The sequence below is a fragment of the Verticillium dahliae genome, genomic scaffold (assembly GCF_000150675.1).
Source record: "Verticillium dahliae VdLs.17 supercont1.6 genomic scaffold, whole genome shotgun sequence".
Taxonomy (NCBI): Eukaryota; Fungi; Ascomycota; class Sordariomycetes; order Glomerellales; family Plectosphaerellaceae; genus Verticillium; species Verticillium dahliae.
In genome coordinates this window covers 801,814-824,966 of record NW_009276926.1, presented here as the reverse complement: position 1 = coordinate 824,966, position 23,153 = coordinate 801,814, and the positions used below count along the sequence as shown (strand labels likewise).

General features: G+C 55.6%; 8 protein-coding genes across 8 annotated transcripts; 5 read left to right on the top strand and 3 right to left on the bottom strand.

The window, feature by feature from the left end:
- Positions 1–519: 519 nt before the first annotated feature.
- VDAG_03811 (pantothenate transporter liz1) lies at positions 520–2,095 on the bottom strand (the record flags this gene model as incomplete). Its single annotated transcript, XM_009653895.1, has 2 exons — positions 520–1,811; positions 1,870–2,095. The coding sequence occupies 2 exons, from the start codon at positions 2,093–2,095 to the stop codon at positions 520–522; spliced, it is 1,518 nt and encodes a 505-aa protein (XP_009652190.1).
- A 1,550-nt stretch (positions 2,096–3,645) lies between these two features.
- VDAG_03810 (uncharacterized protein) lies at positions 3,646–5,834 on the bottom strand (the record flags this gene model as incomplete). The annotated part of the gene is made up of 4 exons (XM_009653894.1): positions 3,646–3,740; positions 3,823–3,906; positions 4,033–5,693; positions 5,743–5,834. The coding sequence occupies 4 exons, from the start codon at positions 5,832–5,834 to the stop codon at positions 3,646–3,648; spliced, it is 1,932 nt and encodes a 643-aa protein (XP_009652189.1).
- A 654-nt stretch (positions 5,835–6,488) lies between these two features.
- Positions 6,489–7,444, bottom strand: VDAG_03809 (endo-1,4-beta-xylanase; the record flags this gene model as incomplete). Its single annotated transcript, XM_009653893.1, has 4 exons — positions 6,489–6,527; positions 6,603–6,875; positions 6,972–7,333; positions 7,393–7,444. 4 exons carry the CDS (start codon positions 7,442–7,444, stop codon positions 6,489–6,491), a joined length of 726 nt encoding a protein of 241 aa, XP_009652188.1.
- Positions 7,445–9,482: 2,038 nt separating this feature from the next.
- Positions 9,483–10,797, top strand: VDAG_03808 (endo-1,4-beta-xylanase; the record flags this gene model as incomplete). The annotated part of the gene is made up of 5 exons (XM_009653892.1): positions 9,483–9,491; positions 9,553–9,864; positions 9,902–9,931; positions 10,070–10,488; positions 10,566–10,797. The coding sequence occupies 5 exons, from the start codon at positions 9,483–9,485 to the stop codon at positions 10,795–10,797; spliced, it is 1,002 nt and encodes a 333-aa protein (XP_009652187.1).
- Positions 10,798–12,705: 1,908 nt separating this feature from the next.
- VDAG_03807 (siderophore iron transporter mirB) lies at positions 12,706–14,692 on the top strand (the record flags this gene model as incomplete). Its single annotated transcript, XM_009653891.1, has 3 exons — positions 12,706–13,028; positions 13,089–14,081; positions 14,137–14,692. The coding sequence occupies exons 1-3, from the start codon at positions 12,760–12,762 to the stop codon at positions 14,690–14,692; spliced, it is 1,818 nt and encodes a 605-aa protein (XP_009652186.1). The 5' UTR covers positions 12,706–12,759.
- Positions 14,693–15,472: 780 nt separating this feature from the next.
- Positions 15,473–18,227, top strand: VDAG_03806 (uncharacterized protein; the record flags this gene model as incomplete). Its single annotated transcript, XM_009653890.1, has 5 exons — positions 15,473–15,688; positions 15,978–16,010; positions 16,061–16,176; positions 16,240–16,341; positions 16,394–18,227. The coding sequence occupies 5 exons, from the start codon at positions 15,473–15,475 to the stop codon at positions 18,225–18,227; spliced, it is 2,301 nt and encodes a 766-aa protein (XP_009652185.1).
- A 583-nt stretch (positions 18,228–18,810) lies between these two features.
- VDAG_03805 (aspartic proteinase) lies at positions 18,811–20,711 on the top strand (the record flags this gene model as incomplete). The annotated part of the gene is made up of 1 exon (XM_009653889.1): positions 18,811–20,711. The coding sequence occupies exon 1, from the start codon at positions 18,924–18,926 to the stop codon at positions 20,709–20,711; it is 1,788 nt and encodes a 595-aa protein (XP_009652184.1). The 5' UTR covers positions 18,811–18,923.
- An 826-nt stretch (positions 20,712–21,537) lies between these two features.
- Positions 21,538–22,113, top strand: VDAG_03804 (uncharacterized protein; the record flags this gene model as incomplete). Its single annotated transcript, XM_009653888.1, has 1 exon — positions 21,538–22,113. One exon carries the CDS (start codon positions 21,538–21,540, stop codon positions 22,111–22,113), a length of 576 nt encoding a protein of 191 aa, XP_009652183.1.
- Between the last annotated feature and the right edge of the window lie 1,040 nt (positions 22,114–23,153).

Below are 23,153 nucleotides of genomic sequence, written 5' to 3'. Positions count from 1 at the left end.
CTTATCCCCTATCTAGCGTGCATTTACCCTGGTCGGGTAGAGCGAATAGCCTACAAGGGCAGAGAAAATAGCCGTCCTCGGGCAGGGTCTTCGAAGCAATGCCCGGAACTCGGGCGCTGGAAGATGGAGGATGCCGAATCCCGGAACGCACGGGAATCGTGTATCTCCACGACGCCGCCTCTTCCAGAGATTGGAAAATGTGGCGAGGATGGAGTCAGAGTTACATCGTGGCAAAAACGGCACCCACAATGAAGATTCTGGCCAGACAAACATCGCGGCACTGTCGCTCGAAATCGCACTCTCGCAGCAAATGATCATCACACTCACAAAACTACATGACACGACCAGCACGACAAACAATCGTGCCGAAATGTAACCACACGACACACAACAGCAATTATACGAAGAGCATCAGAAAGCACAATGTGGCAAACATGATTCACAATCCTCTCATTAGGGTATCAGGAGGCAACGTCCATGACCGCAACGGGAACCCACACCTAGAACACACGGCCTCCCTCACAGGAGATATCGGTACTCCGGCGACATGTCACCCAGCTCTGTCTTCTCCTCCTCGGTCAGCACAGTCTGGCCTGCAGTCTTGTTCCTCGCCCGATTGGCTGCATGGCACGCGATGCCGTAGACGACGCAGGCCAAGATGCTCAGCGCAGTAAACGCGATACAGATGCTGTAGCCGGTGATGTACTTGGGGGCGTCCTTCTGGAGAAACGCGTAGACGGCAATGATGCCACCAATGTTGCCGAAACCAACCTGCCAAGCGCTGCCGACGGCACGTCGATGATGGCCGCCGAGGTTCATGTTGAACCAGCAGACAATGATGGGCATGGCCGTGTAGGCACCCATGGCAACGAGAAAGAGGGCGGCATACTGCAGCTTCGTATTGTCGTGCACGCCAATGAGGATGCCAAAGCCGGCAATGGCAATGCAGATGGCGAGCACGGCAAAGGCGAAGCGATGGCGGAGGCGATCGGACACGGTGGCGACAGCCATGGAGAAGCCAAAGGCCACGACCCAAGGTGGCACGCTGTGCAACTGTGTCTGGATTGCGTCGTAGCCGTACGTGCGGATGATGCTCGGCGCGAAATAGGCGTAACCGTAAGCGGGGACGATGAGACCAAAGTACATGAAGCCGCCGACGATGACCTTGTAGTCCTTGAAGACGCGTCCGACGTCGCGTAGGGTGATGCTGCGATCATGAGCAGCGGCGCCCTGGTCGATGCGGAGGCGGGCAGAGATAAACTCGCGCTCGTCCGTCTTGAGCCACTTGACATCCTCGGGAAAGTCGGGCAGCCAGAAGTAGAAGAAGAGGCTGACGAAGACGGTGAGGCCGCCCTCGAGAATGAAGATCCAGCGCCAGCCGCGGAAGCCACGCAGACCGTCCATTTTGCCAATGGCTGCGGCGAGGAGACCGCCAAATGCACCGGCGAGGGTCGTCGAGTTGAAGAAGAAGGAGTAGCGCTTCTGGGCCTCGTGACGACGGTACCACATGCCGATGAGGTAGAAGGCACCAGGGAACATGCCCGTCTCAAAGACGCCGAGGAAGAAGCGAGTCGTGATGAGGCCGGCGTAGTTCTGGACGAAGCCCTGAAGGAGGGTCACGAGCCCGAATCCGAACATGTTGATGCTGAGCCAGACATGAGGTCGGAACTTTTTCAGCAGAATATTGGAAGGAATCTCGAGCAGGATGTAGGGCACGAAGAATACGACTAGCGCATTGTTGTAGAGGTTGCCGTCGAGTTCTAGCTCTTCCGCCAGACCAAAGACTTTGGCATTGGCAATGTTGACGCGGTCTGCGCGCGCGATTCGGTCAGTCCAGGGAGCTTCACAGAGCGACGCGTTAAGACATACCGAGGAACGCGAGCAGATACATGACGCAGAGGAAAGGCAGGACGTGAAGGTCGATTTTGGTTAGGAGCTTGCGCTCAGTCGTGTGGGCCGGACACTGGACACTGGCGTCGGCGATGCGCGCCGGCGAGGGCTGCTCGGGATCGAAGCCATTGCCGGCCTTGAGGGAGCCGGCGATTGACTCTTCACGATCATCGTGCCGATGCTGCGTTCGTGGTTCTTCCTGCATCGTGACGTGTCGGGAAACAAACAAGGCGTCTCCGTATTGACCAGATGTGGTGGAGAGGAGTCAACGCGACAAATAGACACGCCGTGCCTGTCTCACGTCTTTCGGTTTGTCTTCCTATCTCTCAAGGTCTCACATCTGCCCTCAAGGTAGTGTCAGGGTGGCGATGGCTCCTCTTTATCTTTTCCGCCTGCACAAAATGCTTGAGCGCATCCCCTCCCCTCTCCCCTCTCCCCTCTCGACCGTTGACGGCTGCCGCTTGACTCACTACTTGACCGGCGTGAGCGCGCCGAAGTCGGTTCGCTTGGGACCAAAGGAAAATGTGACGATCATCGTCGTCCCACATGGTGACACGAGGTGGCAGGGGGGGAAAAGATCGTCGTCCGTTCGGGACCAACCCCGCGTTTTGGCCTTGTGTCTTCGCCGTCACTGGACGGAGAGCAAAGGCTCTAGATCTGCCGGATTTCCAGCCGCCGACGCCGCCTGATGAAATGGTGCAGAGGCACGGCCTAAACTTGCTCGCCTCGCCTGGCTTCTAGCCGCAGTGGGGAGGCGTGATGTGACATGCTGGTGGACGGCGTTGATGTGGTGGAGATCACTGCGGCCTCCCGCGCGATTTCCTCCGGATTTTCACGAGAGCGCTGCATCCATCCTTGAGACTACGAGGGCTGGCACCTCCGAGAAGGGAAGGTCATGCAGGGCGTGGGATACGCTTCAACAAGACTTGAAATGCGACGCTATAAATCAGGTGTTTGGCGAACGGCGAACGGCGAACGGCGGGGGGCCATGAGGGTAGACTTGCATGTCCATCTCAACTTGCCTACGTCGAGTGACGTATCTGCTGGCAGTTGGTACGAAATTGTTGAGGAGAAACGCTTGCGATTCTGGGGAGAGACCTGAGCTCCCTCCAGATGCTATACGTTGATTATACCTAAGGTAAATAGGGCTGCAAACCGCCAAGCAATGGTCAAAACCCCCATGGTTTGCCTGCTGATGCCGATGCCGCTACTACGACCACTACCACTGCACAGTCTCCCGCGAGATGGGCGATTACCACTAGAGGCCCTGGAAGAACATGGGACAGTATTGCTCGTGCTATTGCCAGAACGCAATCAGGGCCGCCTGTAAGCGGGTTTACCGAGGTGATTGAGGCTCAGATCTCAATCCCATGATCCAGACGTAAGAATATTGATACACAGGTGAAAATATAGACTTCAAGACCGAGAATATCGTCGAGATGACTGGCGCCAAGTCTTTGGGCGCCCAATTGTGCCCCTCGTCAGGAGCCAGATCCCTGAAAAGAGGCGCCAAACTCTTGGATAGTTGGGGAGCCGCATGCGGAACTCTACCGCTGGCGGACTTCCATAGCGGAATCTTTCTGCTGTTTGTGGCATCCGAGCGGCCGAAGGTTCGGTTGGCAACCATCGCAGCACAGCAACCCAGAGGGCTGAGAGCTGGAGTGGTGATCCTTGGCAAGGATTTCCGCCAGGTGGATTAGCCTTGGAACGCCCTACATGCCGCCCCCGCGAGGGGTTCCCCGCAGATGGCCATGCCTAGTCGTCTCTAATCTTTGCCTCGGCTTGATTTGCGAGCATGAGGGTTGATTTGCTGTTTGACTTTGTGCCGTCTGCAGCCTCTACTAAGATGACTACCCACCATCAATGGCTTGAGCTCAGATCTTGGTCATCGTGGCGGTCAACGTTACGCCGCTTCGTCCGAGCAAAACATACACACGTCAATTTCAGTCGAGGATTTGTCAGGCTCAGAAATAGCAATCTTTCGCTCAAGAAGACTCCTATCCGGGCCATCTTTGACTGCATCGTCATTGGACGCATGCTTTCTCACGTTTTGATAAAACCCAAACACACCAGCCAGAGCCGCCGTCCATGTCCTGTTCGCTTCTGGACATCCACCGACCGATGTTCAAGGTTGACTCCTACCGCCATTATCCTGCGCAAGATTGTCGGTGCTCCTTCCAGTCTTCATCTCCTGCCTCCAGCACCTCCGCTCCTGAGTCGCGACGCCAGGCCCCTGGTACACACCTCCGTACGTGCTCGTCGGCCAGCTAGCTCCGTCTCTGGCAAGCTGCGTCGTCGGCGCGCCCTTGCTGTACTGGCGGCGGTACCACTTACCGTAGCCGAGAAGGTAGTACAGACGGAAGCACAGAAACGCGAACCGGTCATTCTCGAGATCCTCGGGGTAGTCGGCGCCCAGGTCCACGGCGGCCGCGAGACCCGAGATAATGGCGACCTCGTGGGCGTTGACGAGCGTCCACGAACCGCCGAAGCGCACGCTGTTTCGCGCCTGCAGGAACATGATCCAGGGCACGACGAGCAGGTAGTGCGTGTAGCTGTGGCACAGCTGGTGCCACCAGTCCTTGCGGATGATCTTGTCCTCGGCAATCTCATTGTCCGACCACAGCTCGCTGTCGCGGTCCTTGTTGAGGTAGATGGTCTGGAAAACGTGCTGCTCAAACGGCACCTTCTCCGGAAACTGCGACTGGTAGTTTGTCGTGTCGAAGCACATTTCGAGCTTCTGTCGGTCCTGGTCGTACATCTTGATGTAGTACATTGGTCGGAAGCTCGTCTTCGCCTCCTCGAGCCGTCCCGACTGGTCGACGCCATTGGTATCCCGGATGGCGAGGTCGTCGCGGTAAAAGTTCTCATAGTGCTTCTTCATGTAGTCCGAGTCGTTGTGCGTGATGGTGATATCGTCGCTGAACTTGGCCGACCCCAGCACCTTGCGCTCGCGCCACGACGCCGTCTTGCCGAGCACACGCTTGGCCGTGTCCGCCAACGTGCACAGCACCAGCTCGTCGAAGAACTCGTCCTGCGGCGGAATGTCCTGGTCGGCGCCGGCGGGGTTATGCGAGTCCTCGGCCGGTCGCCTTGCGCGCAGACGCACCGTGACGCCCTTCTTGCTGCGCTCGACAACTTCGTCCAGCTCGGTCGACAGGCGGACCGTCACGCCGCGCGACTCGAGATCCTGCTTCCACGTGCTGTAAAACTCGGAAAAGTTGGGGAACACAACCATCGGCGGCTTATTGTCGACAACCGTATTCTCGTTGGCCGGGTACCACATGCCATAGGTGGGAGACGTGCACAGCCGCTCGAGCATGACGGCCGGGACCTCGGGCGTCGCGTTTCCAGTGCCGAGAAAGAGCGCAGTCATGGGCAGAGCGACGATATTGATGAAATCCTCGGAGAAGAAGAACATCTTGAGGACGAGCCGCAGAGGCAGCAAGGCGAAGAAGACCTCAAACCAACGCATAAACTTCAAAACCTTGGCGAAGCGCTGGACCTCACTCTGGTGTTCGGCCAACACCTTGGTCGGGAAGACATTAGTCCAAAACGTCTCGTCCTTGCCAAAGGACACGTGCAGGTTGACAGGGTCAGCCTGGTAGCCCTGGCGATTAAACATGGTGAACGTGTGATGAAAGATGTAAGAGCCGCCCTGGACGCCCTGGTTGCACCACGAGGCGCCGTACCGTTCCTTGTCCAAAGGGATCGAGAAGGCCTGGCCGCCGCAGTAATCCACGGCATCGATAAGCGTCACGTCGAACCTGTCACGGTGCTGCGACAGGTGATGAGCCGCCGACATGCTGTCACACGTTAGCTACCGTTCATGTTCACCTCTGCCCGTCGTCTCACCCTGCAGCGCCTGCTCCGACGATGAGCACCCGCTTCTTGACCGACTGCGATGCTGGCTCGCCATGCTGTCCACTGATTCCATTTGGTGCCATAATGTCCGATTGTGCTTTTCTGTTCAGTAAGAGTCGGAAAACGTGACGAAGATGGCTTGACTGGTCGGCCACGGCTTCAATGTTGACCGGGAGTTGCGACTTGAAGTGTTGGTTTGGGTTATGGCGGTCATGTCATGACGGGTACATGGAATTCAACGACGTCATTGACTCAGTAGTGGTAGACACATGAACCCAAAACCTCATGAACAATGCTGCTGTGCCTGGCGCCGTCCAGGATCCCCTGGTCTCGACCTAACAGCCTGGTGCTAGTTATTCGACAGACCACTAGTGTACATTGAGAAACTCGTTTGACAGAATCCATCTCGATTGCCGTCTGCACCCCTACTGTCGTGGTCATGGACGAGATTCTCTGATAGGTCTCTGGGTGATGAGAATCGACATTTCACTCATATACACTAGTCGTCAGATCAATGAGGGGTCCTACCATTTCGAATCCCTACCAACCATCAATCATGGCAAGCATCAATCATGGCACACTTGTACGGCCAACATGCCCACCGGGTCTTCTTCATGTGGCCTGTCAACGCAGACTACTGCACCTGCGAGACCGGTCCAGGCGTGCGCTCACAGACACTGCGAGTACCACTGGTTCTGGGCGCGGCACGTCCCTTGGCTGCAGCATGTGCTACCCGTCTAGCCTTGTCCGTCGCACTGGCCGTACAGGGGAGAGCACTGCGTAAGCAACATGGTCAGCTCTTCTCCCTTTCTCCTTCAATAGACGTCACGACGCCCATCAGGTGTACTTACGTTGCCAGATGGGGGTGGCGTCGTCGGGGGCGTCGTGAGAGGGGTTCCGCTGCTGCTACCCCATGCAGTGAGAATGGCATTGTAGGCCGGCTTCTTCTGATAGCTTGCGTCCCAAATGAGCGGGTTGCCGCCGCCGATCCAGGTGTGCGCGTCGGTGAAACCCCAACCCGTGATGCCGACGCAGCGCGCGACAGCGAGGCAGGCTTGAACAACAGTGGCCCAATCTGTGGCCTGCTTTTGGAACTGGCTTGAGCCGCTGCGGGCTACCATGTCCTAAAGTGCACGATTGTCTCAGCAGTTTGGTCTTTTCATGGGCTCGAAATCGCTCGAAGGCAAGTCCTTGCTGTCGGTACATGGAATAATACTGACAAGTTCCGTGTACGCAACGTCAACGTTCAAATTAGCAAATGCCCAGAGATTCTCAGTCAGAGTAGCAAGCGATCCAATCTGCCCAGTGGTCATGTGGCCCTGCAGTCCCATGCCGTCAATGGGTGCACCAGCATCCCGGACCATGCGGATGAGGTTCTGCGCGCCGGTTACCTTGCGACCTGGGCGGTCACAGATGTAGTCGTTGTAATACAGCTTTGCGTTGGGATCCGCGGCCCTGACTGCCTTGAACGCCAGCGGGATGTAGTCGACTCCGATAGTGCGGTACCAAACCGAGTCAGTGGTGCGGTATGTGCCATCTTCGTTAAGGGCTTCATTGACGACATCCCAAGCGTAGCAGGCTCCTGGTTCACCCGTCAGATATTGAATAACCCACGCTGTTATGTATCCGATCTCGAATTACCCTTGAAGTGCGTCACCACGTTGCGGATGTGCGTCTCCAAGATACTGATCATGGTCGTGCGGTCAAAATTGCCGTTGCTGACCTAGGAGGGCACCTGCGAATGCCAGATGAGCGCGTGACAACGCATGTTCATGCCGTTCGCCTTGGCCTGCGCAACAATACGATCTGCGTTGCCGTAATTGAAAGTGCCACGAGACGGCTGCAGGGCATCGAACTTCATCTCATTCTCACAAGTGTATGACCCGAAATCCTAGCCGTTGCTGGCGATGGGGTTGGCGCGGCTGTCGCTCATGACCGACGGGTTGATGGCCGTGCCCCAGTAGCGGCCGCGTGCTTTGGCTCTAGCATTGAGACCGTCAGATGAGACTAGACTGGACGCACCCAAAGCAAGCTGGAGGGAAATCGTGATGTTGACCATGCTGACTAGAGTTTCCAATGAAAGGGTAGTCAGAATAGTCAGTCTACGGGCGAATTTGACAAACACAGGTGCCGCGAGCAAGCTCTCAACGACAAAAATCGTCATAAGGAGACTCTCACATTACTGGGGTACTCAATAGTAAACGTTTATTTCCATGCTCATCTTAACACCTCTTGAATATTTCCTTGTTAAGAAAACGGAGTTGGTGCTGCCGGTGGTGCTTGTATCCGCTGGCAGATTAATGTCCGAATAATACTTCTCCATACCAGATTGCAGGAAGTATGCCGCGATCTGGGCCTTGCCACTTGATAGAGCATGTATTCTCGATGATTGGCACGCTTGTAGATGTTTGTCAACATGCTCATTATTTATCAGGCGTGACCTACGCACCTGCAGAAAAAGATGGCATTGGCCGATTCAAGTACGGTTACATGGTGCCCTACATCCATCATGGAATCGTATCCGCCATATTTTAATACAACGAGTCAGTTCGCTGACCTAGGAATTCCAACAGCCACTTCCGTATCTCCCCAAGTGGTATACCCATAAGTGAGTGGCGGCTCTGGGTCGATGTCCAGTCTGTCGGAAACCCTGCCTTGATAATTTCGCGTGCGTCCCATGAGACGTTCTTGTTGGATAGACAACAGAGTACTGAGTCAAACTTCTCAAAGGGATCGCAACATGGGTCCCATCATTTACAAAGGCCAATCTGGCTCTGTTGAAGTGAGAAGCGAGAACCATCGTGGCCCAGATCTGTAACCTAAGCGACCATCAACGAGCCGCTCAGAAGTAAATGATACATTGCTGCCACCAAGTCCCTGAATGATCGAGCTTCATCGTCCTATGCGTCGGTGAATGCATTGAACATACAATCTTGACGGAAAATCCAATTACATGTGCAGTACGTGACATCTGGAAATCTAGGAGTGCCGTTACTGAGCACAATTGTTAGGCACATGAGCTCTCCCCTATGCATACATGAAGAATACCGAGACCCGAGTATCCGCTCTTGAAGCCAGTCATTTGAATCCAGCTTGTGCACATGATAGAGCGGATACCACTCCGTGTACCAGATTTGGCCGTATGATGATGTTGAGAGTCATTAAACTGACTAAGTCTCCTTATTCTTCAAATCCCCCAACTCCAAGAAACACACCGTGTATTCCCCGAATTCTTCATGCAAGAGACCCGGGGCACATACTGCAGGTGTGGTCACATCAATGGGACACTTGTGGTTGTTGCGACCTAAGTCCTTCGCACACCAATACCGGCTCCTTCAACCCGACCAAATCGTGCTTGCGCTGGTCCTAAAATGCTCGGGCGGAGGAACAAATCGGAGTCTCACGCACCGTTGGCCCATCCTGGGTGATTTCTGTGGAACTTCCACGTGTAGTTACTTGTCTGTTCCGTTGATCACGTCGAGAGATCACGAACTGCAGATTTAGACCCATGGCCCTCCCTGGCCAGCCGAACAAACTACAAATATTAGCGCGGTGCTAGCCATGGCACCAGATTGATCGACATTTCTCGAGTACTGAACCAAACTTCAATTACCTTGATATCACAATGAAGCTGTGTCATTTTGTGTTCGCCGCCCTGACTTGGGTGACTGTTGCGGTGCCCGCATCACTGGAGAGTCGCCAGAATGGACAACTAATTAAGCGACTACTTGATGGTTTATGTGAGTTCACTGGACGCAATGCCGCCAAGACGTCTCGAATGTGCACAACTGACACCAACAGTTCACTAGAGAGGGAACTGCCAACGGCGAACAAATTTACATGGCCGTATCGAACAATAACAACCCAGGTTCCTGGACCACTGTAAACAATGGCCAGCCTGTGCTGAGCTCCACTGTCGGGATGAAGGGTGTGCGTGATCCCAGTATCATTCGCAGCCAAGACGGCAAGAAATATTGGATTATCGCCACGGACCTCCGAGTATACCCTCGGGGCTGGGATGTAGGTGATGACTACACCTCCAATGGGTCCAAAGGTCTTGTCGTGTGGGAGTCGAGCAACTTGAGAACTTGGTCAGCTTCCCAACTGAGGATTGTGAGTCCAAGCAACGCTGGCATGACCTGGGCCCTAGATGCCATATGGGATCCTGCAACCAGCCGCTGTACGTTATCACCTCGAATCAGAGTGTCTTAGAGTTACTAATGCGGGTCCTCGCTCTCTAGACCTCGTCCACTGGACGTGCAATCTTAAGGCTCATCATAATTCTCTTGCATTACAATGACTGCTAACATCCATTCAGGGGGAAGGTTTGTTCATCATGCGCTCTTTTACCACTGACTTTGTCAGCTTCACCCTGCCGAGAAGTGGCTCACGGGCGCCGGCATGGACGCCACCGTCTTCCGCGACCCATCGTCGTCCATATTCTACCGCTTCAGCAAAGAACGGACCGAACAACCTCGTAGAGCAAGCTCGCGCAAGCACCCTGAACGGACCCTGGACCGTCATTCGTAACGAGATTGGTCAGGGCCTACCCGCTGGCGAAGGACCTTTGGTGTTCCGTGACAACATCACGCCGAGCAAGTGGCATATGCTGATCGACGACTACACTCGCGGCCGTGGATACCAGCCCTTCGAAACCAGCAACATTGCCACTGCCAACTGGTCACCTGCAAGTTTGACCTTGCCACGCAGTGCTCGCCACTGTTACGTTATTGGAATGTGAGTCGCTTCTGGACCCGAGGAGGTCTCCTGGTGCATGCTGCATGGGGTGGGCATGGCTGACTTACTCGATTCAGAACTGCGGCCGAGAGAAACTGCATTGTGGGAACTGGCACCTGCACTGCTGGGTCTGGCACTCCTTCGCCCCCAACAACTCCATCTCCCCCGGCGAGCCCCCCTCCTAGCGGTAGCGGAAGCTGTGCTGCTGCTTGGGCGCAATGTGGCGGGCAAGGTTGGACTGGCGCAACTTGCTGTCAGTCAGGGACTACCTGCAAGGCGCAAAACCAATGGTACTCGCAATGCACTTGATTTATGAATCATTGTAGTCGGATCTCACCGTCCTTAGAACATAGAAGCTGAAGTTTATTGGGCAATTATGGGCTGAAATGTGGAATCCGACTTCATGTTGAAGAGAAAACAATGCACAGCAACCTCCGTGCTAAGTCCCCGGAACACGGCGGGGAGATTACGACCGCAGGATTTATTCGGACCACAGGGTCTCACGCTCGTAGTCTATCGAAACAAACCAAACGTTAATGTTATTCGGGACCTACTATGGCTCCACCCATGCAAGCAAAATTTAAGCTCTTGGGAGACTAACACGAGAGCGCAGCTTTTTACCAAACTTACCTGTGCAATGGGCTGTAACCCGATGTCCAGTGAGTACCTTAGTCCACGGTGATTGGCGCCTGTTATGTTGTACTCGATGTGGCGCTACGTATGCTGTAAAGCTTGGTATGTGAAGTTCACTCATGCAGAGAAGAGACCCGGAAAACAATCGTCTCGTTCTTCATGCAGCAGGGATCAATGCAACGTTGGTGTTGCATTGTACGGTGAGCCGAGCTTCGGTTCACATGAGATCTGACTTGCCAACCATGTGTCTCTGATGATAATGCGGACCCCGTCGGCCGTGGAGGACGGCAGATTCCCAAAGTAGAACTGAAAAATCTGTACAGGCATTTACTGACAAAGAAGACCAAAAAAAAACAGACGCAGGTGAGTCAGTGCACCCTGGCTCGCATGCACCTAACTCATACCCACTGATGATGACTCGTTTCTGACTGCGAAGCAGCCAGGCCTGCATTGCGAACAGCATACCAATGTGGACGGGGGGGTTAGCACGTAGATCGTCAGCAGGAGGTGGTGACCACCGACAGCGGAGCTTCGCCATTCAATAAGACAAGCCAGCGTCTCCAGCCCGCTAGGGCAAATTTGGCCTGTCAAGGAATATAGCATACATGAAAGTTACACGGGTTAGAAGCAACACCACCATGCTCAAAGCCTGACCTTCACAGCGATCCAGAACAAGAAATCCGAGCTAACGCGCAGTGCGAGATGACTCGGGTTTACTTCAAGATGCTGGTGGACCTGGTTCTAGTCTCAGCCACTCATAAATCACTATGAACATTGCCAAGCCGGATAACAGGTCACGATAGCGTCAGAAAATACCTGATAGCGAGTGATCGGGATAACGCGGACGGAGGCCGGCATGTTCTTCTAGAAGGCGGGGCGCAACAAGTGGAGGAAATACCTCAACAGGCAAGCGATGCTACCGCTGTCGGAGCAGTGTGGGTCTGTTGGCCGGCTTGGTAGCTCTCAGTTGGAGCGCTGCGGCGATTGAGGTGCATGGAAGGGGTCAAATGGCTGCCGTTGGCGCGTGATGGTGGCTGAGATTAAAGTTATCAGATCCGGAAGCTGTGGGTCGTCCAAGCGACGTGCCGTTATCTGATCCGGCTTGGCAACTGAACATGACGATCTGTGGGTTTTGAACAGTCATGTCCCGAGTTATCATTGGACTGTTGGACCAAAAGCTCCAGATCTAGTGGGCTAGGCGCTCACAAGTGGTGCCACAACAACATACCCTACCCTACCGTTGCAGGATGTTGCTCCGTTGCGAGCTTGACCCGCAAGTCCACAGCTCGCACATGTACACAACCGCAGGATTCAAGCCGAGGGTGGGCTCCAATGTGACAGACTGTCCAAGGGGGGAACACGAGCTTTGGGCAGTGATCGACCAGCCCAGGCTCTGTTTTGCGCCGTTCCCGTGCGTCCTGGCAATGCAACTTCAAGGACGTGCAAAGGTCGTACGAACTCCGGTCTCCGACCCTTGTGGCAACCGAGGGGATCTGCAAGTGCCTTGCACTTATAAGACATGAGACAGTCCCTCGTGGTCTTGCGACCCTGATTCTGACGATCGCTGACTGCTGTGTTCTGCGCTGAACCCCCGACGAAATCTTCAGGACAGGGAAAATACCACAAACGACGCCCAGAATGTCTGCCAGACCCGAGGAAGATATGGCTGGTCAGCCAGGGCCTGCCCTCGGCCATGCCATGAGCCACACTGGCGCCGACGAGAAGGCTGCCGCCAAGGATTCCGCTGTCGTTGCGGATGACAGGTCTGGTGACGAAAAGCAAGACAAGCCCAAGGATGAAGAATCGGACGTTGAATACGATACAAAGGAGAAGCAGTATGGTGTTGAGAAGATTCGTGCTATTACTTCGGCATGGTCTTACAAGGCCCTCGTCGTCATGTACATCATGTGGGTCATCCTTTCTTCACTTCTAATCAATGTTTGCGTCCAAGTACTGACAGGCTACAGCATCTACATCACCTCGTACACCCACTCGATGCAGCAGCAGCTTTCTCGGAACCTCACTCCATACGTCACGTCCGAATTTCAGCGCCATGGATTGACGGCCACAACTGGCATCGTATCTGGTCTGATGTACGGCGTGACGCAGTTGCCCTTGGCCAAGATTTTGAACATCTTCGGAAGAATGGAGGGCTACCTCCTGTGCCACATTCTATGTTCAGTCGGTCTGATCATGATGGCCCTCTGCCGCAACGTCGAGACATATGCCGCTGCCCAGGTCTTTTGGACAGTTGGAAGTGGTGGTATCGGATACATCCACACCGTCCTCATCTCCGACTTTACGTCCCTACGCAACCGCATGATCATCTTTGCCCTCAACTCCACGGCATACATTGGCAATGCATTTGCCGGTCCCATCGTGGCCGAGCTTTTCTACGAACACAGCACGTTCCGCTGGGCTTTCGGATCCTTTGCCATCATCTTCCCCTTCTTCGGTGCCTTGATCTGCATCATGCTGTGGTACAACCTCAACCAAGCCAAGAAGCAGGGTATTGAGCTCGTCTCTCCCGTGAGCGTTCGTACGTGGAAGGAGTCGTGCCGGTACTACTTTGAGGAGTTCGACGTCATCGGCATGCTCCTTTTGGTCACCGGGTTCTCTCTCTTCTTGCTACCCTTCAGTTTGGTGTCCTACGCACCGAACGGCTGGAAGACGGGCTACATTATTGCCATGATCATTTTGGGTCCTCTTCTGCTTGCGACCTTTGGCTTCTGGGAGAAGAAGTACGCTTCGGTGCCGCTCGTCCCGTGGGTCAACCTGAAGGATCGCACCATCATCGGAGCCTGCGGTGTCGCCGGTGCCCTGTTCCTCAGCTTCAACGCTTGGGATTCGTTCTTCTCGTCGTACCTGCAGGTTGTTCACCAGCGCAGCATCAGCCAGGCTGGATTCATCCTGAACATTTACACCATTGCCTCCTGCACTTGGGGTCCTATTGTCGGAGTGTACGCCGCGCCTCGCCTCTTTCATATTCTCTGTCATCTTGCTGATACTTCACAGTCTCATCCGCCAGACCAACCACTACAAGTGGATTGCCGTTGCTGCGGTGCCCGTCGCCGCGCTCGCGACCGGCCTCCTGATCCATTTCCGCCAGCCCGATTCCTACATCGGCTACATCATCATGTGCCAGATCCTCAAGTCCGTCTCGGCCGGCACCATCATCATCTGCGAGCAGCTCGCCGTCATGTCCGTCGTCTCGCATAACGAAGTCACCGTCATGCTCGCTCTCATCGGCCTCGCCTCCTCGGTCGGCCGCGCCGTCGGCTCTGCCATCTCGGGCGGTATCTGGACCAACCAGATGCCCGGCAAGATCGAGCACTACCTTCCTGAGAGCGCAAAGGCCAATGCCACTACCATCTACGGCGACCTGCGCGTCCAGCTCAGCTACGAGTGGGGCTCGGAGATCCGAGAGGCCATTGTCACTGCGTATGGCGACGTCCAGAGGAACATGGTCATTGCTGGCGCGGCGCTCATGCCCATCGCGTTTGCGTGCGTTCTTCTCTGGAGGAACGTCAATGTTGCCAAGTTCAAGCAGACGGAGGGCAAGATCTTCTAAGGGACGCTGGTCTTTTGAGAATCGACTTTCTGTAATCCACGTTCGTAAGTGCTTGAGGTTGGGGTCGACGATTTCTCGTTGGCCGGATTTCTAGCAGATGGAGTGTCTGTGTCCTCCCAGAGTAGAGCGCCAAGATAGTAGGAAGCCTCGGCGGTTTACGTCGGCCTCGAACCTGACTGACGTTGCCTCATGCTCTTCTCGTTAACAAGTGTCTTCGTGATACGTTCACGACTAGGCCTTCCCAGAAATAGCTTGGATTTCAATGCCGATATGTTGATATATCGAGGAGTCGCTTCACTCACATCGCGGTCACCAGTGTATACCTAACTAAAGTCAACCCCGGGCATAATCACAGACCAAGTCTTGTTCACCTCTCATGATCGTGATTGAATGGCAACGTCCAACGAGCAGCCTGTAGTGGAGCCACGAATCTTCTGCCCAGTCAAACAGGCGCCCAGTCATCGGGCAGAATTTGACGACAGGCAACGAGTCGGTCCCCTGCTCTGAGCAAATCAGCAGCACCAGTGAGCCAGCGTGGGAGGATTTGTGCATCTCCCGCTTCATTGCCTCGCTTCCTGGTTGCTGGGTCGCGCAAGCCAGCCCAGCGAGCGGCTCGCTTACCAGGGCGGCCATCACATGCAATGATGGATCGAAAATCCCAAGCTCGATCGATGGCAGCTGGGGACATCCACCACACTTTATCTTCCCCGAGTGACGATCTCAGGCATGGTGCAGCGGCGACCAGCAGCAGGGAAGCTGGCGGCTGGAGGCTTGTCAATCATGACAGCGTCACAGGGCCGCCGGGGTCAACGGGCGAGTGACGTGACCAGTGACGTCCCAACGGGCCCTAATTGGCCTGGGGCAGCCACTTGCCACACGCTTGTGCACCATCGTGCACCACGAGTGTGGCTGAACCTTGGCACATCCAACTTCTCTGTCAGGCTCGACGAGCAAGGCCTCGCCTTGCTCCTTTTGGGAGCATCCAAATCCCTCGCCGTATATCATCCTTGTTATCCTCTGTGCATCTCGGCATTTCTGTTTCTTCAATACTACCCTAAGCATCTCGGCATTGGCATTATACACCTGATTGTTATTGTCTTTCTTGACTCGGACCCTAGCGAACAACTTGTACCTAGAACTTACTTGCCTTTGATACCAACAGAGCGAGCGTCGACGCTTTGGCAGCCACAATGTCACGAGTTTTGCTTCTTTGTTTCATTCATGGGTTCAAGGCGAGTGTCACTGAAGCTCTCTGCACCATCTGTTCCTAACATCAATATTGCAGGGTGACGATGATACCTTCCAAGAATTCCCTTATGTGAGTTTCCCTACTCTTAAATGCGCCCAGCATCTACTGACCCTTTACAGGACCTCAAACAGCAAGTAGCCAAACAGGTCCCCGACCACAAAGTCGAGTCAGTCGTCTACCCCAAGTATGAGACGAAAGGCGAGCTTGAGCAAGCCACCGAATCCTTTCTGGAATGGTAAGGCCCCCCCGAGGTCACAACGCAACAACACTGTGAAGCGAGGCTGATCGCATAGTGTAGGCTCAAGGAGAGAGTGATCGATGTTCGCAAAGAGCATCTCGATGAACCATGGCCGCCCAACGACCGAAAGGTCGGTGTTGTTCTCGTAGCACACTCCATGGGGTAAGTGTACTCGGCCTTCACTTTACTCGAGAGCTGGTTTGACACTGTTCAGTGGCTTCGTGGCTGCCGACACGCTTTTCCGCGCCGTCAGCGAACGGGCTGACAAGAGCCCCGACGACAACACACCAATCTTCCCTCTCATCCAGGGTATTCTCACCTTTGACACGGCATACAATGGCCTCGCGCGGTCCATGTTCGTCTACGGCGCCTTCTCCAACTACCAAAAGGTCAGCAGCGTCTTCAACGTCATGACCGCTCTCGGTGCCGCCGCGCCGGCGAGCCTCAGCCGCCTCGGCATGCAGAGAGCCGCAGGGCGCGCCGCCGTCGCGTCGAACCCTTCCTCGAGCCCCGCCTGGAAGACGTGGCAGCTCGTGGCTGTGCGCACAGGCACCGTAGGCGCCATCGCCGCCGGCGGCGTCACGGCGTACATCCACCGCGAGGCCATCATTAGCGGCATGAAAAGCATGAAGAACATCAACAAGGACACGGTCGTCGAGGGCTACCGCTCGAGCATGGAGTCGGTGGGGCAAGGCCTCGCGTACATCAACCGCGGCAACGTCGGCCACTCGTTCGCCTGGCTGTCTGACCACTTCACCTTTGTCGGCACGCTGCTGAAGCAGAAGGAGCTCAGTCGTCGGCTCGATCGTATGGCCGCCCTCAAGGGCGTCGGCATCAAGGACTTTTACACGTCGCTCGGCGAGAACGGCACGTGGAGCGGAGGCTACTTTGTGCCGGAGCGAACCTTTTGCGCCATTCCCGAAGGCGACCACCCCGCCAGCGACATTTTCACGCGGTGCATCATGCGCACCTCGGAAGACGAGGTGCAGGCGCACATGTCCATGTTCCGACCGGAGAAGAACAAGGGCTACGAGCGCATGACCGACGAGGCAGCGCAGCTCGTCAAGAAATGGTTCCTCAGCGAAGAGGACGTCTTTGACGACCCCAAGTTCCGCGAGCCCGCCCCCGAGGAGGCTGCCGAGGACAACACCGTCAAGGAGACGCTCGAGGCTGGTGAGAAGGGTGCCGAGGAGGCCCAGAAGAAGGGCGGTCCCGACGCACCCATTGACGGTGACGTGCCTGACGAGTCGCCCCTGGACATTGCGGCTGCTTCGTCGCTCGTACCGCTGTCCAGCGACGGCGAGGCCGGCGGCGACGATGCCGAGAAACAAAAGCAGACATACATGCAGTACCTCTTCGCCATCGCTCAGCAGACGGGAACCGACTCGAAGAGCTGGTGGTCCGGCAAGCTGCCCAACATGCCGAACCTGCAGGCCGTGCAGATCCCATCCATGCCTTCTGTGCCGTCTGCCGTGTCGTCGCTTGGACAGGTCTCGATGCCCAGCTACAACATCTTTTCGAAGAAGCAGCCTGCCTCTGACAAGGACGGAGCTGAGACACAGGACGAAAAACAGGACGAAAAGAAGGCTGAGACCACGGATGATGCCGCGAAGAAATCCGTAGAGGAGCCTGTCGAGAAGCCCTCGGAGACGTCCGTAGAGGAGCCTGCGGATGCGCCTGCGGAGAAGGACGCGGAAGAGCCCGTGAGGGAGATCAACGAGCAGGAGTCTGTGCCCGCCGAGCAGGCCCAAGATGTTCAGGTCGAGAAGGATTCTGCGCCAGGCGAACAGCAGGACGAAGCTGTCGAGAAAAAGGAGCCCGATGTGCCAGCCACCAAGCCAGTCATTGCGGACAATGATTCTGGCAAGGACGTTTCGATCGAAGCGGCGCCTTCTGATGCCAAGTCGACTGAAGAGACCAAGGTAGACCGACCTGAGCCAACGGAAGCTGAGACCTCCAAAGAAGATGTCAAGAATGTGCAGCCGGCCGAGGACGCTGCGCAAATGGGAGAGCCTGCGGAGGCGGTCCCCGAAGCTCAGAAGGTTTAGAGCAGGGTAGGATTCGGTGGGATTCGGTACAGGGATTTCATTTGGGTTTCGTGCAGGCAGGGCGCTCGGTGTGTCTTTTGTTGATGATGAACCAGTTTCGATGGAAGGCTTTGGTCGTAGGTAGAGAGATGGTCAATACCAGGCAACAGATCAAGGGAAGTCCTCTCGGTGAAACTGATCTCACCTCTTCTTACCGATACCTTACTGAATGGAGGGGGCGCAAAGGGGAAGGAACACCCCGGCTGCACACCGAAAAGCTAGGCTGCCCACCGAGAAGCCAGGCCACCCACCGAGAAGCCAGGCCGCCCACCGAGCAGCTCAGGAGGCGCCAGCGTGGGGCGCAGGCGGCACAGCAAACAGGCCAGGCCAAGATGGCTGTGGACGAGCCCCCGCCCTCATTTCTTTCTCTCTGCCCAACATCCCTGAAAGTCAATCACAAGCATCAGGGCGACCCCTGTGAAGGACTGGGTCGGACTGGGTCGGACTGGGTCGGCATTCTGGGTCTCCCCCTCTCGCCCTCTTCCCTCCATCTTCAAACCCTTTGTTCGCCTTTCACAGCAGTTCGCGCTCCACCATGATCAGCCCTACACTGAGGGGGATCATCATCTACATTCCAGTGGAAACAGAGTAGCAGCATGCAACACCCCCTCTAGCCACGCTTTGGCCCAAACACACTCTTTTTTGCCTTCCTTTGCGATGGCGTCCCTTCGCTTTTTGCTCTTGCTCCTGGTAGCCAGCGCTGTTGCCCAGGTCCAATTTCCCGTCTCGCGGCATCGCGCTCCTTTCACCAGCACGCCAAGGCGTCAAGTGCAGACCAAGACCAACTTTGTTGCTGATGTTCTCGATTACGTCGTCAATGTTACCGTCGGCAACCCCCCTCAGGAAATCTCCCTGGCCCTCGACCTCTACTCCTACAACACTTGGGTGCCTGACAAGGAAGCATGCGACGGCAACATCTTCCTGAGCGGCTGCGACTACGGCAGCTTCGACACCTTCTCGTCCAAGACGTTTATCCGCGATGCCGTCGACAGCTTTGACGAGTTCTATGCCTCAGGGTACTATGTTCGCGGTGATGACATTCGCGAGACCATTTCTGTCGGCGACACGGACATTACGAACCTGACCATGGGACTTGGCCGCCAGACCGACCTCAGCCTCGGCCGCCTTGCCCTTGGCTACAACGCGTCCTACGGCACACCCTCGTTCCTCGACCGCATGACCGAGACGGGCCTCATCAACTCGACGGCCTTCAGCCTCTGGACCGAAGACGAAGACACCGCCTCCGGCTCCTTGCTCCTCGGCGCCGTCGACGCGAGCCGCTATACCGGCCGGCTCCAGCGCTTCCAGGTCTACAAGTACGCCATGCAGTACGTCGGCTTCTACGCCCTGGTTGCCTCGATCAACGGCTCGCGCCTTGACACGGAGAACCGCATCCTGCAGCCGCTCGCCAACCTCGGTACGGGCACGTACATTGCCGTCTCACCCCCGACCCTGCTGTCGAACCTGCCGTGGAGCATCGCCGAGCGTATCTGGGAGCTGGCACGCGCCGAGGTCGACTACTACAGCGGCCAGGCCACCGTCCCCTGCGCGTGGCGGGACAACATGACCGGCCAGGTGGCCCTCGAGCTCGGCGGCGTGGGCGGCTACGCGCTGACGGTTGACCTCAAGGATCTGATCATTCCTGCCGACGTTTGGCCTCTCGACTCAAACAGCTGGTACCTGGAGGATGGTGAGGAGGCCAACCCGTTGTGTTTACTCGGCATCCAGAGCCAGAACACGTCGTCGGGATCCGCCAACGACGCCAATGACAGCGACTGGGTCATTGGGGGTTCCTTGCTCAAGAAGACGTATACCGTGTTCGACCTGGCCAACGAGGAACTGGCCATGGCGCCGTTATCTTTGGGAGGCGACAGCCAGTCCAACATTGTCCCGTTCGATTCCTATGGCGCTCTCGTCCCCAGCTCCGACGAGGTCGGGGAGCGTAACTGCTGGTCGTACCAGCCGTGCAGCGACATGCGGCCTGGCAGTGGCAATGACTGGGAATACCCATCTGGCTTGCAGGACTGGCAAAAGATTGCCATCGGCGCCAGTCTAGGCGGCACTGGTCTCATCATCGCGGCCCTCGCAACCTGGGCGATCGTGCGGTGCCGTCGCGTGAGGAAGGAGGAGGCCGAGTTGGGCAAAATTGAACATCCTCCTGGCATGCTGGTGGTTGGCCGTGCGGGGCTCCCCAAGGTGCCAGCTGTGACGACAACGACGACGGACGTGGAGGCCGAACAGCCGCCGCCCCCTCTTCCTGCGAGGCCTGCAGCGGCGCCACCTGCGGATGCAGCTGTGCCTATCGTGATGGGGAAGCAGCCAGAGATGTCGGAGAAGCAGAGGTCCAAGCAGCCGGCTATGCCGAAGGAAACAGATGTCGCTAGTGTTGTCCGAGAGCCTGATGTCGCCCATGTGCCGAGGGCAAAGTCCCCAGCTCAGGGGTAGCCAGGATGCAACGGATACTAATGTCTAATATGTCAAACATGTGACCACTGTGGTGTGCCTCCGTGTGGGAGAATCTTTTGATGAAATACTAACCCATTGTGCCTGGCCGCTCCTTGCTGTTCCTAACTGAGGCATAGGACAGCATTCAGGCCGCAAGATTGGGTTGTCGCAGAGTTCCAGCTCTGCCGAAGGCTCAAGGAAAATGTGAGTCCAAAGTTTTGGTGAAGCGTTTCGCAATTCCAAAGGTCATCGCTAGAGACTGCAACCCTGCCATTCCTATGGCGTGAGTTGCGCGCTGTACCGCCAGATTGTGCGTTCAGGGATCCAAGTCCAACGTGCAGCATTTGTTAGCGGCCATCTGACCTCAATTAGTAACACTGACGACAGAATAGGTAAGCCAAGGTGCCCCAGATTATGATCCCGATCGTTTAAATTTGTCGCTTTCACGTTATGAACCCAAAAGAATCCAGTTGCTATACATGGCACCCTTGGCCAGTCATCCTTGCGTCTACCAGACACTTGGTGGTCTACTAATGATGGAGTCGGGCTGTGTACGCCTTCGACACCCGCTCTGCATGTCTCACTCGATCGAGTCGGAATGCCATAGCTTGCATCGCATGTCTTCTTCAAGGACCCTTGTTCCAATCGCACAGATCAGAGACAACGAGATGGTGCGTTGAGGAATTGATCACCTCCCTTGCGTGCATGATATTGCATGGCGCGTCGAATAGCCTGGGTACATAAGATGCTTCGCAAACCTGCTGCATCGGGCTCACCTTCAATTGCCCCTTACAGCTCAGTTTGGGCTACTCGCGCAGCCTTCGTCATGCACCTTCACAGCATATTGGGTTTCTTAGCGTGTCTGCCCCTTACTTTCGCCAGCACGCTCCCGACTGAGTTCTCCGAAGACTTTTCGCGTTCTATTCAAGTCACGCGCGAGTCTGTCGCCAGGGATATCAATGGAATCGATACAGCAGTCAAGAAACTGATTTCGGCCCTCGACCCCTTTGAAGGCGGGTTACTCGACGTCCCGAAACTCGTCATCGTTGGCACCAACTTCCTCAACGTCCACGCGGCCAACCGTAAAGCTTTTGTGAATGCGAAACGCATCGAAACACAATTCTCCAAGGAAGATTCTAAGGCCATCATCGACTTGGTCGAGCAGACTTTGGTGATCACGAACCCGCGGGCGACGGAGCTTGTCATCAGAAAGAAGCCTGCCTTTGACCGTCTGCAATCCGGGGCTTTCGCGAGGCTGGGCTTGGAACTCCTGCTGGAGGATCACCTGTCACTCAGCGATGCACTGGTGCGTTGGGTCGAGCCGAGTCTCCGGGACCAGGCCGACGAGGCGGTCGAGACAATTACACTTGCGTTGGAGGATGCCATAGAGGTCTACTCATGAATCATCTGCAAAGGCCATCGTTTAGCGTGCTTTTCTTCGAGATTTATGGGTATTATCGCAATGGGAGGAGGGGCAGCAGATTTAGACTTCAATCGACGAACAATATTGACCCAGCCTGCATAAACTCCCCGCGGCCCAGTCCCAGTCCATACCTAGGTCGGGACCCCTGGTCTCATGACTGCGCCCACACGCCGTGAGGATTACATTGCACAGTAATCGCCACGTCCCATTTCAGACAGCTTAAGCTTAAAGGGGTCCCGCGCGCTTACACCATGCGTAGGGCAGAGAGCAACGATCGGCCGACGCGATGGACTAGTCGTCATGCATGTCAGCACTCAATGTAAAGCTGATAGCTGAGCAGCACATTCGGTGCGCGCCGTGCGGTAAGACATTTCATGTATGGGGAAGCCTTAATAGTTGACGGAAGGGCTTCTACACTCAGATTCCAATAGCTCAGATCTTGCTTTGGGACGTCAGCTGGCTCACAAGTCCTCAGAGAAGGGCTCTCAGCTAGGCTTCATGCCGCTCGCATTGCCTGTTCGAGCTTGGACGCCCATGTGTGTGGTGAGCATAGTCGCTGCTTCCGCTGACGCCACTGGTTTCATTCCTTTGGGCTCGGTCTAGATCGTGCACCAATTCAGTAAGGAAAACGATAGTGCTTGCCGTTGACACACCTATAGCCAAGTCGTGTTGAGATTGTCGGTGAAACTAAGACTAGAGTGGCTGTTGACTTTGAATGATTGTGTTGTTTGTTTGCTTCAGTGGCTAATTGAGTACCAAGTGGCCAATGAAAGGCTTATGGGGGCAATTGTACCTTGACCACATCAAGTGCTGAGCTGGCTCTCACCGCGTCATAACCCCGCGTGCTGCGAGACATCTGCTTAAGAGCGAAGCTGACTTCACAGGATTTTCCAGATTTTGACCAATGCTACCTCCTTAGCCATGCACTTTGAGAGAAGCTGGCTGGCTGAGCTTCCCAATTCGTAGGAGCAGGGAGTGACAGTTTGGTTGTGCGAATACCACCAACCTAACCCCCAGTA